The sequence below is a fragment of the Herpailurus yagouaroundi genome, unplaced genomic scaffold (genome assembly GCF_014898765.1).
Source record: "Herpailurus yagouaroundi ecotype Mexico unplaced genomic scaffold, PumYag 165, whole genome shotgun sequence".
NCBI lineage: Eukaryota > Metazoa > Chordata > Mammalia > Carnivora > Felidae > Herpailurus > Herpailurus yagouaroundi.
In genome coordinates this window covers 470,325-483,555 of record NW_024412406.1, presented here as the reverse complement: position 1 = coordinate 483,555, position 13,231 = coordinate 470,325, and the positions used below count along the sequence as shown (strand labels likewise).

General features: G+C 36.2%; 1 protein-coding gene and 1 pseudogene across 7 annotated transcripts in view; one reads left to right on the top strand and one right to left on the bottom strand.

The window, feature by feature from the left end:
- WWP1 (WW domain containing E3 ubiquitin protein ligase 1) overlaps positions 1-13,231 on the top strand; it is a 147,716-nt gene that overhangs the window by 22,688 nt on the left and 111,797 nt on the right. For 4 of the 7 annotated variants that reach the window (XM_040487457.1, XM_040487453.1, XM_040487458.1 and 1 more), the window contains exon 2: positions 971-1,066. In XM_040487457.1, the coding sequence (XP_040343391.1) occupies positions 991-1,066 (76 nt within the window). In that variant the 5' untranslated portion in view covers positions 971-990. Of the gene's footprint in view, positions 1-970; positions 1,067-2,598; positions 2,702-11,033; positions 11,125-13,231 lie in introns of those variants that run through there. The other 3 variants (XM_040487456.1, XM_040487454.1, XM_040487455.1) reach the window with 3 other exon arrangements.
- LOC121038031 (eukaryotic translation initiation factor 4B-like) lies at positions 6,670-7,287 on the bottom strand (annotated as a pseudogene).

Below are 13,231 nucleotides of genomic sequence, written 5' to 3'. Positions count from 1 at the left end.
TCTTTGCAGTCGAATAATAATGAACTCTTCTACAATTCCGTGGCATTTTTAAAGGTTGAGCTGGACATAATCAGCTTCCATATAATTGGCCATATCCTCTGGGTATAAGTTGTAACCTAAATTCATTTGGATGAATAACCAGTTTGCTCAAAAATTTGTTAACAAACTCAAAGTTTTGTTTTTGCCTTTTGCCACAACTGGCCACACCGATGTTAAGTGGTAGAATTGGAAATGAAATCAAAATAGTATGACTGTGGAATTGGCTCTTAAGCTTTGTACTGCATTGTCTCCCACAATTTGTTCTTCTTATCCTTATCCTGGTTATGGCACCCTCATCCACCCAGATAGTGAAATGGGAAGTTTTGGTAGTTCAGAATCCTTTGTAACCCTCAGCTATCCCATAACCATCTGGTTAAAGATCTTATATATAGCCTGCGTCCCCCCCCCTCCTCCCACCCCACCCACCGCCACTCCCAGTGCTCTGATTCAGATAAACTCAATATTTTAGATCTAACCCTGCTGCTGCCAGAGTTATCCCCCTCAAATGTGATTCTTGTTATTGAAACCCTTTGGTGTCTTATCAGTTACCTTTATGATAAACTTTAAACTACTACGCTTGGTATATTTTGAATACCATGTAAACTATTCCATAGGATCCTGTGCAGTTTAGATTACTGTTTGCCTGTTAACCTTATCACTTGACACTATCCCTACCTTCCATTCTCCAGCCATTCTAATAGTTCTCTGAATGCACCATAATTTCTGTAATTTTCTCTTGGAGAATTATACTTCAAGAAACAGTTCATTCAAAGGAAGACACAGTTCATTCAAAGATACCTTCTCTGTGAACTGTCTCCTGATTCTAATAGTTTGGATTATCCACTTTTTCTTGTGTGCCCCAGATGTTCTACTTTACATTTTGCATCTATTTTAGTAACTGTAACACTGAAAGGTATTTATTTGTTTACAGGTTTGTCTCCTCACTAGACTATGAGCTCCTTGAAAGAAGGAATCCTGTCTTACTCATCTTTATATCCCCAGTGTCTAGCACAGCTCCTGGTACATAGTAAGTGATTAGCAACTTCTTTTTTGAGTAAGACTATATTTTAACACTGTTAACTCCACATATTGACAGTTACTTAAACTGATCTAGACCTATATTGTCATAACAAAATATGATTGTAGACTTTTAACACTTTTGAGGCACAATTTCCTCATCCGTAAGATGAGACTAGTACCCCCCCCACACTCATACAACGTTATTGTAATAACCGGATTAAAGAATATATATAGCAGTGCATTGTATTTTAAGTGTCATACAACTTTATGTTGTTAAGTATGGGAACTAATCGTATGTTGAAATTGATCATTTTATTTGCTGTGTTCCTTTTAAGGCAAAATGGTACCATTTTTGAACCATTTCTGTCATGTTTTGCAGTTACTGATTACCAGAAGCATGTACTCAAAATAACAAACCCTATGCCTGTTTATCTTTTTTGCTCTGCAGTTACCTTTCTATCTAATTGACTAATAAAGTCCCTCAATTTTCTTTTAATCTGCTTCCAAATGAATTAACATCTTCACCTTTCCTTAGATCCCTCATCCATTGTTCAGAGGAAGAAGTGTCTTTTTCTTGGAAGACTAATCACATCATCTGTGACAGCTATGCCTTTCCCTTTTTTTTCCCTCGCAGGCTATAGACATCATACTTGATGGATTAGTGATCCACACTTTACCTGCTTTCTTGCCTTCCATGCATTCTTTAAATTTTTAGAAGTTCTGTAATTTTAACATGCCAGATTATATGTAATATATGGAAGTTAATAATAAAAACAAACATTTGGGAACCAACCACTTAAGAAGTAGGTCAGTACCTACACAGTTAAAGAGCTACCTGTGAGCACATCGGTAACTGCATGGTCCTGTCTTTCTCCGATCCCTGAAGTAACTGCTGTTCTGAATTTTGTTTTATTCCAATTTTTTTTATCTCTTCTTTTCCTTAGTTGCATTACCACAAATGTATTTTTTTTTTGTTTTGAGTATAATAAATGTTCTTTTCATAGCCTTTGTAAACCTTGCACAAAAGGCATTTTAGTATAGAGGAAAACCTAATTTACAAATCTTTATACGTTCCAGAGAAAATATTCAAGTATCATAAAAGAATACATAGAAAAATTTCAGTGTGCACATTCATATTTATAATTAAATAATCATGGAGACTTACTTTTGGGCTGTGCTTATTGCCTCACCATATACAAAATGAAGTGCCTTATCCAGAGGACAGAAATATAGCAGAAGTATTCTCACATATTAGTTTCTTTAGTTTGTGCAGAAATGTTTCCATTAGATTCATAGTGTACTCCTTGGAAGAGTGACAGTTTGTCATTTGATTGCCTTTGGACCTTAGCAGTTCTTTAATGGGCTTCATTCAGTTTGTTGATTGTATAAGCATTTGAGACTCAGAATCCACAATGCCACCATGTTTTTGGATTTCTTTTTCAATCATGGAAGTGTGGCATTTTCAAAGGAATTGCATAGCAAAAGATGAAGTCATGATAGCTGCCAAAAGAATTCATTTCTTTTTTCTTTGTGTTTAAGAGTTGAAAGTATTTCTTGATGACCTCAGTTTAGAATGTTAAATCTTAGACGTGGGACTGAGTAAGAGGAAGATGACCTCAGTGGAGAGTGTTAAATCTTAAAGGTGGGACTGAGTGAGGCTCAGAACTCCATTTGTATTTTTTTTTTCATTCACTATTACGTTTCTAAGACCCATTCAATGTTGTTGCCTGCAACTGTAGTGCATTCATTCTCATTGCTGTATAATGTTCCATTATTTGAGTTAGCCTAATTAACCATTTTTCTACCAGTGGACATTTGAGTATCAGGTTTTTTTGTTGTTATTTTGAAGTATGTTTACACTTGGCACACAGGTAAAAAATTTTCGTATTATATATCTAGAATTGTTCATTGAAGGATATGCAAATGTTCAACTTTATATGATAATGCCAAATTGTTTTCCAGTGATTGTACCAATTTTAACACCTACCAGCAGGATTTTACCAATTTAAACTCCTAGTCACAGTGGGGTACTTGAGTGGTTCAGTTGGTTAAGCCTTTACTTCTGCTCAGGTCATGATCGCATGGCTCGTAAGTTCGAGCCCCACATCAGGCTCTGTGCTGGAGCCTGCTTTGGATTCTGTGTCTCCTTCTCTCTCTACCCCTGTCATGCTCACGCTCTTTCTCTCTCTCAAAAATAAACAAACATTTGAAAAAAAAATGAAACACCTAGCAGCAGTGTATAAGAGCCACCATTGCTTTACTTTTTTTTTTTTTTTTTTTGCCATTATTTGGTACTGTCAACATTTCTAGTTTTTATCATTCTAGTGAGTTTAAAAATAACATTTCGTGTGGTCTTGAGTTTCTCTGATGAATAATAAGATTCTGCATCTTTTCATGTACAAATTGACCTTACAAGTTTCCTTATTCTATAAAATTCCTGTTCAGGCTTTTTGCCCATTTGACTACTTGTGTTGTTTTATTTTTTATAGAAGTTCTCATATAGTTTAAATACTAATCTTTAATCAGCTTTATGTTTTATAAATATCTTACAATTTATAGATTGTCTTTTAGTTTGTTTATAATATTTTATGATAAACAGAAGTTCTTGGTTTCTACATAGTAAAAATATTTACACTTTGCTTTTTTGGTTAGTAAGTTTAAGAAATCCTTCTGTTCTGGGAGGGCACAGAACAGTTTTCTGCTCTAATTTCTTCTAAAAATTTTAAAGTTTTCCTTTCGTATGTACATCACTAGTCCATCTTGAATTGATTTTGTATATGATGTAAAGTGAGGAACCAATTTAATTTTTCCATATAGGTAATTTCAGTATTATTTAGTAGTCCCTCTTTTCCACAGATCTGCATTGTTATGTCTGTTACATGAGGATGTCCTTACATACCTTGGTCTATTTTGGGGCTCCCATTTCATTTCATTTCATTTCATTTATTTTATCTTGTTTATCTTGTTTTATTTACCTTCTATCAGTCTTGGCAGGCGTTTGTTTGTTTTAGTGTTCTTTTATTAAAATAATTTTTTTAATGTTTATTTATTTTTGAGAGAGACAAAGAGAGACAGAGCACAAACAGGGGAGGGGCAGAGAAAGAGGGAGACACAAAATCTGAGGCAGGCTCCAGGCTCTGAGCTGTCAGCACAGAGCCAGACACAAGGCTCGAAATCACGAACTGCAAGATTATGACCTGAGGCGGGGTCAGACACTCAACTGACTGAGCCACCCAGGTGCCCCTGTTTTAGTGTTTTCTAAGAACTCTGACTCTGTTGATTCTTTCTGTCACCTTTTTTCTATTTCATCAGTTTCTGTTCTTTATTATTCCATACTTTTTTGGGGTTTTTTGCTGTTAATTTCTTTCTAACTTAACAGATTGACCTATTATTAATTTTCAACCATTTTTCTTTCCCTAGTATAAGTTTTTAAGGCTATAGATTTGCCTCTAAGTTGACTTTTCTTGTATCCCACAAATTTTTTTTTTTTAATTTTTTTTTTCAACATTTATTTATTTTTGGGACAGAGAGAGACAGAGCATGAACGGGGGAGGGGCAGAGAGGGAGACACAGAATCGGAAACAGGCTCCAGGCTCTGAGCCATCAGCCCAGAGCCTGACGTGGGGCTCGAACTCCCGGACCGCGAGATCGTGACCTGGCTGAAGTTGGACGCTTAACCAACTGCGCCACCCAGGCACCCCTCCACAAATTTTTATATAGTATGTTTGTTATCTTCCAGTTCTTGTTTTTTTTTAAATTTTTCAGCATGACTTCTTCTAACCTATGAAATATTTAGAAGTTTTTTCTCTATTTGTGTTTTTTAAAATTTTTCTTCCATTATTGATTTTTTAACTTAATTGTATATGAGCAAAGCCTGGGAACAATATGATTGATATATATTCTTTGAAATTCAGTGAGATTTTCATTATCTTCCAGTATATGTATTAGTTTTCTGTATGCCTCATATATGCTTGAGAAATGTTTCTTCTTTCTTTCTTTCTTTCTTTCTTTCTTTCTTTCTTTTTCAAGAGTGAGCGCGGAGGGGGAGAGAGGGAGAGAGAACCTTAAGCAGGCTCTGCGCCCAATATGAAACCTGGGCGGGGCTTGATCTTGCTACCTTGAGATCATGACCTGAGCCAAAATCGAGTTGGACGCCTAACTGAGCCACCCAGGTGCCCCAAGAATGTTTATTTTCTAATTGTTTGGTATATGATTCTGTTTAAGTTCTGCTCATTCATTTTGTTTTTATTTTTATTTTTGACCTATGAAAAATTGGAGTGTGTTGAAATCACCCATGACAATGCCAATATGTCAGTTTCATATTGTAGTTCTAAAAATCCTTTGAGGCTTTTTTTTCCCTTGCCAAGAGATGGTGAATTTTATTTTGTCTTGTCTGGATAAATATTTGATTTGCTTAGGAATGTTTCAGGGCAGTAAGAGTAGGAAAAAGCACAGGAAGTAGAGGTCTATTCTGAATAATCCTTTCCCCTCATTTTAATCTTATTCATCAGAGAGAGCGGCATATTTTCAGTACTGCACTTATAGGCTGGATTCTTCAGGTCTTTGGCTCAGGTGCAGAGTTGGAATTTTGATCCTTTTAGCATGTTTCCTTTCAGACTCCTTCCATTTGTCTTTGTTCCCTTCCTATCTTGGGCCATGCTGGAGTTCCCACTTCTACCTTTTTGGACACTCACCCCATCTAGTTTATTTTCATCTTCCCAGGTTCATCCTTCCTGAGATGATAGAGCTGGAGCTACTTTCCCCCCATGCCTTGTAGGAGATTGCTGCTCTGTTTGAGCTCTGAAATCAGCACAAGGATTAGCACTTCACCAAGCTTCCTCTTTTAATGGAGGGGACAGCATTACCTTCAGCAGCTAATCAGGTTTGGGTGGATTAGAAGTTGGAGAGTGGCAGTCTTCTGCCTTACTATTTTATTTTCCAGACATCTCACTTTCTCTCCTTCATGCATCCTGCTCTGACTTCTGACAGATGCAGCTGAAGTCCCAGTTTGAGATGACTCACTTCCTGTCCTTGACCATTCTTGTTCTGGAGTTTCTTTGCCTTGCCAGTTTGAGTGTCTCTCCTAGGGCTGTCATTCTAGTTTGGGTTCATCTAACTGATGCTGCATTGTCTCCTGTTCCTTCTGTAGCTGCTTTTTTACTTCTTATTGTTCTGTTATAGCTGGGTCAATAGGCTTTGCTGCTCCAAACATAGAAGCTGCTCCACTAAACTGGGAGGTGCCAGCCAAGGAGTCCTCTTCCTTAGGAATACTCTGCAGCTTTAGATTCAGTTTGGTTCTTTGGGAGAGACCTCTGTCATCATGTCTCTAATCATCCCCAGAATAATTGTCTTTGGAGCTCCTCACTGACCATCATGTCTATCATATTGGTCTTCATGGTGGTCCCCCTCCCTCTGTAGTCATCATCCCTTAGTAGCCACTACCACATTCACTTCTGCTGCCATTTATCCTGGAGCCATAGCTTCAATCATAGTCTCTGCTGTGTTGGTCATTTTAGCAATCCTGGCCTCCATAATGATCATGATATTTGTCTTCACAGCTGTCATCACCTCTTCTAGGTAGTCATCCAGGCTGTGTGTTTGGATGTTTCCTGAGAATCCTGATTTCTTCCTCAGCCAAAAGAAAAACCATCCTTGTCTTTAACTTGAGCTTGATCAGGAGTATCCATTGGAATTTTGTTAACCAGAAACTCTTCATTGAGGGCATTGAGCAAAGACGTCAAGTTCTCAAACTCCACATAGTCAAAACCTTTCAATCTCTTTGAGTTGCTGGGTTCACATGGTAAATTCACTGCACTGATAGTTAATCCTCTAAAGAATTCCTTAATGGAGACTTTTGTCACATCACCAGTTGTGTTTCCTAGAAAAGTGGTATAGAGTAGCAATTTGGGAAGATGGCTCTGGTCAATAATGGGTTGTCAGGCAGCCTGCAGAGCAGTGGTCAGGATGCAGTGATTAGTTGGAGGTGCCTTATACGTGCTGTTATCATTACTGTATCAAGTGGTTGATACATCTTCCAGATCAGTCCCACTTACTGGTTTGGAGACAGGGATGCTTCCCCCACCAGTGCTATCATCCTCAGCCAGAAAGTCTGTTGGGGAAATGGTCTTCCCCTTCTTTTTTGCTGAGGCTGCTATGTTGGGGAGCATTTTCTTTTAAACATGCAAATTAAAAATTTTATGTCCATTTACTGAATTGAACCTCTTGTCATTTTCTTTGTTCTCCTTAATAATGCTGTTTGTCTGCTTTTATAACTAATCCCACCTTTCTTTTTGTTTATATTTGTCTCATATGTTATTTTCCATATTTTTAAAAATTCTGTCAGTATCTTTACTTGGTAAGTGTCTTTTTTGAAATTATCCATATATATTTGTTGTGATTATTTCTGTATTTGGATTCTCTTTGTGCTTTCTGATAGTTCTGGTTATTTATGCTTTTAAAAATCTGTCTAGACTTTTTATGGATTAGTTGAATTCTTGGGTTTTTTAAATTCTTTTCTCTACTAGCTTGGAAATTATACTGTCATTTTTATTTTATGATTACCCTTGAAATTCTGCTGAGAGTGCAGTACAGTCTAAAATTAAACCAGATTATAATCCCTCTTCAAGGGATTTACATAATTAGCTCCTATAATAAAATGTTGTTGTTATTTTACTCAGACAATATTTATTTAGATTTACTTGTATGGTTACCAATTTCTTTGCCCATCTTTCCCTTGCCTCTTAGAGCATCCTTCTGTGGTAATTTTATTCGTATATGAAACATGTTCTTTAGATTTTCTTAAGGTAAAGGTCTACTGTTGATAAACTCTCTTTTGGTTTTTCTGGCAATGTGTTAATGTCTTCCATATTCTCCAAAGAGAGTTTTAGTGGTTGAATAATTTTTGTCTCAGTTCTTTGTAGATATGCTTGTTGTACCTTCTATGCTTTCATTGTTGTTAAGAATTCTGTCACATTATTCTCTTCCTTTGTAATGTCTTCTCTCTGGCTGCTTTTATTTAACATGGTCCTTTGTTGGTGTCCTGCAGTTTCACTACTGTGTGGCCACATGTGAATGTCTTTATTTTTATCCCACCTCTTTTACATATACATATACATATACATATACATATACATATACATATACATATACATATGCATATGCATATGCATATGCATATGCATATACACATACACATATACATATACGTACATATATGCATGCTGTATTTCTTAGAATTGTGGATAAATGTCTTTCATTGTTTCTAGAAAATTAAGTCACTTTCTCTCCATTTTCCGGAATATGAATAGAAATATATGTCAAGGGGCGCCTGGGTGGCGCAGTCGGTTGGGCGTCCGACTTCAGCCAGGTCACGATCTCGCGGTCCGGGAGTTCGAGCCCCGCGTCAGGCTCTGGGCTGATGGCTCAGAGCCTGGAGCCTGTTTCTGATTCTGTGTCTCCCTCTCTCTCTGCCCCTCCCCCGTTCATGCTCTGTCTCTCTCTGTCCCCAAAATAAATAAACGTTGAAAAAAAAAAATTAAAAAAAAAAAAAAAAAAGAAATATATGTCAAATTACTTTCATGTCTTTTAGCCTTTCTTTGGTATTTTCCATCTGTTTATTTCAGTACTTACTTGTTAATGACTTTTGCAGATTTATATTCAAATTTACTGATTCTTAAGTTCTATCTGGTCTGAATAAACTATAGAATTTAATAATAATATATCGAGATCGTCTCATTAGTTATGACGAATGTGGCATACTGATGTGAGTTTTTATATACCCCACATGGAAGCTGGGTGTGGGGTATATGAGAGCTCCATTATCTTCTCAACTTGTATAAATCTGAAACCATTCTAAAAGAAAGAGTTTAAGCAAATTCTGTCAGGTTTCTTTTTCAAATATGCAATGCTATTTTTCCAAGTCTTTTTGCTTGACCGTGTTTTATCTTTTATTGTTAAAACTAAATTTTTAAAATTTATACTTAATCTATACTATTAATCATCATAATATGTAAAGTCCATGTAGGCTCAGAGAGTATTATTTTTTGTTTCTACTCATGGTGACTTGTTTTCTTATAAGTTTGATTTTTTTTTTTTAAACCGTAAGCTCATAACTGGTTGCTCTTTATCTTGGGTAATCACAGTGGCTTAAATTGGGGTCCATTCCTGCAAGCATATGTATATGTTTCTGCTGTGTTACAAGTTATAGCAGACTTGGGTCCTTGCTTCTTGTGGGAGTCTCTGCTCCCTTACCTTGCAACAGACCGAGTGCTTTATCTCTTGATCCCAGTGCTGCTATCAGCATGCACATCCAGGGCAATATTCTAGTTAAAAAAAATGTATTTTTTGCTTACTACTCGCTGTTATATTTCAGCTTAGTTAAAAGGTTTTTTTGTTGTTGTTTTTATGGTTTTTGTTTTGTTTGTTTTTTTGCTATTATATTCTTGAAAATATAACAGTGTTTGAAAACTATACTGGTTTTAATTTATCCAGGATCTTTTACACTGAAGCAGGAGGACCTTTCAAAATATTTAGTATACCAGCTACTTAAAATTAAAAGCCTTCAGTTTCAAACCTTCACCATTGATTTTCTTCATTGTCCACGGATTATTGAAAGTTTCTATTCCCATTGATTTTCTTCTATGAATATGACACCTGACGTACCTGCAGGTGATGTAATCCTTGAGTTGGTTTTCTCACCTGCAGAATAACAGCATTGGCCTAGATGAGGTTGCAGAATCTGTGAATAAATGTTAACCAAAGTTAATTAATCAAATAGTAAGCAACTGTTTATCTTTTTTTTAAATTTTTTTTTAATGTTTTTATTTTATTTTTGAGAGAGAGAGAGACACACAGTGAGAGTAGGGGAGGGGCAGACAGAGATAGAGACAGAATCTGAAGCAGGCTCCAGGCTCTGAGCTGTCAGCGCAGAGCGCAACATGGGGCTTGAACTCACAGACTGCAAGATCATGACCTGAGTCGAAGTCAGACGCCCAACTGACTGAGCCACCCAGGTGCCCCAACTGTTTATCTTTTTATACACATACACACATATATACAGACACATAATATATGCAACTATAAATAAGTGAAGAGAGAGTATGATGATTTTGAGAGTATTAGATTCCTGAATTTGGGGGAATGATCTAAATGGAGCATAAAAAAGACTACAAACAGGGAAAAACAAGATAAACATATTATGTTCATTAATTTCTCTTCATCTTGACTAGAATGTTCCATTTTATCCTTCCTTTAGTGGGTTAAAGGTGGATAGAAATTTAGTCTTAAAATATTTGCCATGTAGAAAAAAGGTGAAGTAGCTCAGCTTTGTATTTTACTTAAAAAGTAAAAACTGAGGTGAAGGAATGAAGTAGAACGTGGAAAAAATTAACTATATAAAGAAATGTAAGATTTACTGGAGACAGGATAACAAATGCAATATATAAATCTGAACTAGGTCCTATAGTGAAAAAATATGATAATGCCTTGTTTGTGACAATCGAAATTATAGAATATGGACTGTATAATAGAGAATAGTAATGTACTGGTTAAATCCCTGAATTTGGTCGTTGTTCTTTTGTTATTTAAGAGCTTTGCATTAGGAAATACACATTGAAGTATTAAAAGGTGAAGTGCCAATTTACTTAGGTGGTTCAGATAAGTAAGCAAGTAAATAAATGAAGTATATCTTATATAATAAAAACTATTTGTATGTTTATTTTTTTTATAGACTAACCCTGGATTCTTAGTATCATCATTTATTTTGTCCAAATTGACCTAAATTTGGTTTATTGGCCATATTCTTCTTTAATGCTTATAGTACTAAGTTTTCATTTTAAGTGGAAGACAGCTGTGAATATGTCACTTGATGAGTTGAAAATATTGTATTAGGTATAGTTTCCTAATTGATTTAAACTGTTTTAATCATATTGAAAATTACACTCCCTTGTCTAACACCTGAATACACTTTTTAATAGGTTTAAGCTGAATATTGGGACATGGCCACTGCTTCACCACGTTCTGATACTAGTAATAACCACAGTGGGAGGTCACAGTTACAGGTAACTGGTAAGTTATTTTCATAATAACTTAAAATAGCAATTCCCTGCTGAACCTTCCTTTTTAATACGCAATTCAGCAAACTTATTCCATAAGTGTCTTTTCTTTTAGTTTCATACTGTGGTATGTTTGTTGCAATAGGCCTTAAAGGTAGAGACCTTCTAAAGTATTTTATTTATTCAGTAAATATTCATTGACCCTGTGCTGGATGCAGGGAAGATATATCCTCTTTGGTAGTGGGAAAATTTGGGTATTAGAAAAAACATCATTGAAATGGTTCTTAAATGGTTACTAGAGTAGAAAGGATGCTGAAGGCTGTTCTTCATTTATTTAGCCATCCAGTCATTGGCCAGAATTTAATTGGAATTACATATAAGAAAACATAAGGCCCTAGTTCTCCAGGAATTTACTGTGTAGTATTTTTTTTTTTTTAATTTTTTTTTTTCAACGTTTATTTATTTTTGGGACAGAGAGATACAGAGCATGAACGGGCGAGGGGCAGAGAGAGAGGGAGACACAGAATCGGAAACAGGCTCCAGGCTCTGAGCCATCAGCCCAGAGCCTGACGCGGGGCTCGAACTCACGGACCTCGAGATCGTGACCTGGCCAAAGTCGGACGCTCAACCGACTGCGCCACCCAGGCGCCCCTTACTGTGTAGTATTAAGACAGGTTTGTTTTATATGAACAATTATACAGAGTGATTATTCACTAGATGCAGTGAGAACTTAGAGGAACGTGTCTTTACTCTGCTTGGGATCGGAGATGGCCTGCAGACACAGGAGAATAGGGTAAGAGAAGGACTCAGAGCGTAACACTTTAACTCTTGCAGGAGGAGTCAAAATTCATCTCAAATTAGATTGGAAGCAAAGAGCATTGGAGGGAGAGGGAACAGCATTTGCAGAAGATTAGAGAGTCTTGGTTAGCAGGTGAATTCATTCATTATATATCAACAATATAAATAACTGCAAGATAAAAAATTCCTGGAGGTAAAATATATATTGGGGAGAGGGAGAGGGAGGGAAGAAAGTTTATAATAGCAAGATTGGCAGTGGAATTCTAGTTAGACAATGAAATGAAATAAATACATGTACCCAAAGGAACCAAGTTCTAAAATAATAAGTGAAAGATGTGGAGTAGTGTGCATAGTATACAACCATATGGATATAAAAAAGGAGAGATGTGTGTATGCAGCTCTGTGCTTAGAATATCAGAACCAGTATTTGCCTCAGGAGAGGTGGGATTGAGAAGATACTGTAAGAAGATACTGTAATTCCTATGGTACTTATGCATGAGGTCAGTTGTTCCTAGGGTTTTCAGTGACCAGGGCTAGGAAATGTTTATGTCTTAGAAAGCAAAAACCAAATCCTGAGTTCATGCTGATATTTCAAATTCAAAATGGCTGTAGTCTCTACATACCATTTTCCACTAAAAGGAGAAAAATGATATTTTTACTTTGTTTGACTTTATATTTCTATCTCTTTCTCTTAACCCAAAAATCTTAATTCCAGATGACATTAACATAATTATGTCTGTTTTATCCTAATGCACACATACAGATTGGCAACATTAAAATTACTAAAAACAATAGACCCAGTTTATGATTTCTTTGTGAGTTTCCCTCCTTAGGGTGTATAGTCAGAATACCATGTTTCAAAGTAACTTAAAATAGTTTCCCATTTGGTTATATCACCAAGTTGATAATCAGTTGGGCTTATTGCTTTCAGTTATTTTTATTTTTGTTTATTGCATGTAAAACATTTATATAGTTCTGGAGTTAAAACTGTTAAATCAAGGTATATTTGGAGAGGTCTGGTTACTCCATGCCACTCCTCCCCCTTCTCTCCTTACCTAAAAATGTACATAAACATTTTTATTAGTTTTAGTTTGCTTTTCCATTGCTTCTTTTTGTTTTGTTAATTTTTTTTAATGTTTATTTTTGAGAGAGAGAGAAAGAGAGCACGAGCAGAGGAGGAGCAGAGAGAGAGGGAGACACAGAATCTGAAAGGTTCCAGGCTCTGAGCTGTCAGCACAGAGCCCGATGTTGGGCTCGAACTCATAAACCGTGAGATCATGACCTGAGCTGAAGCCCGACGCTCAGCCGACTGCACCACCCAG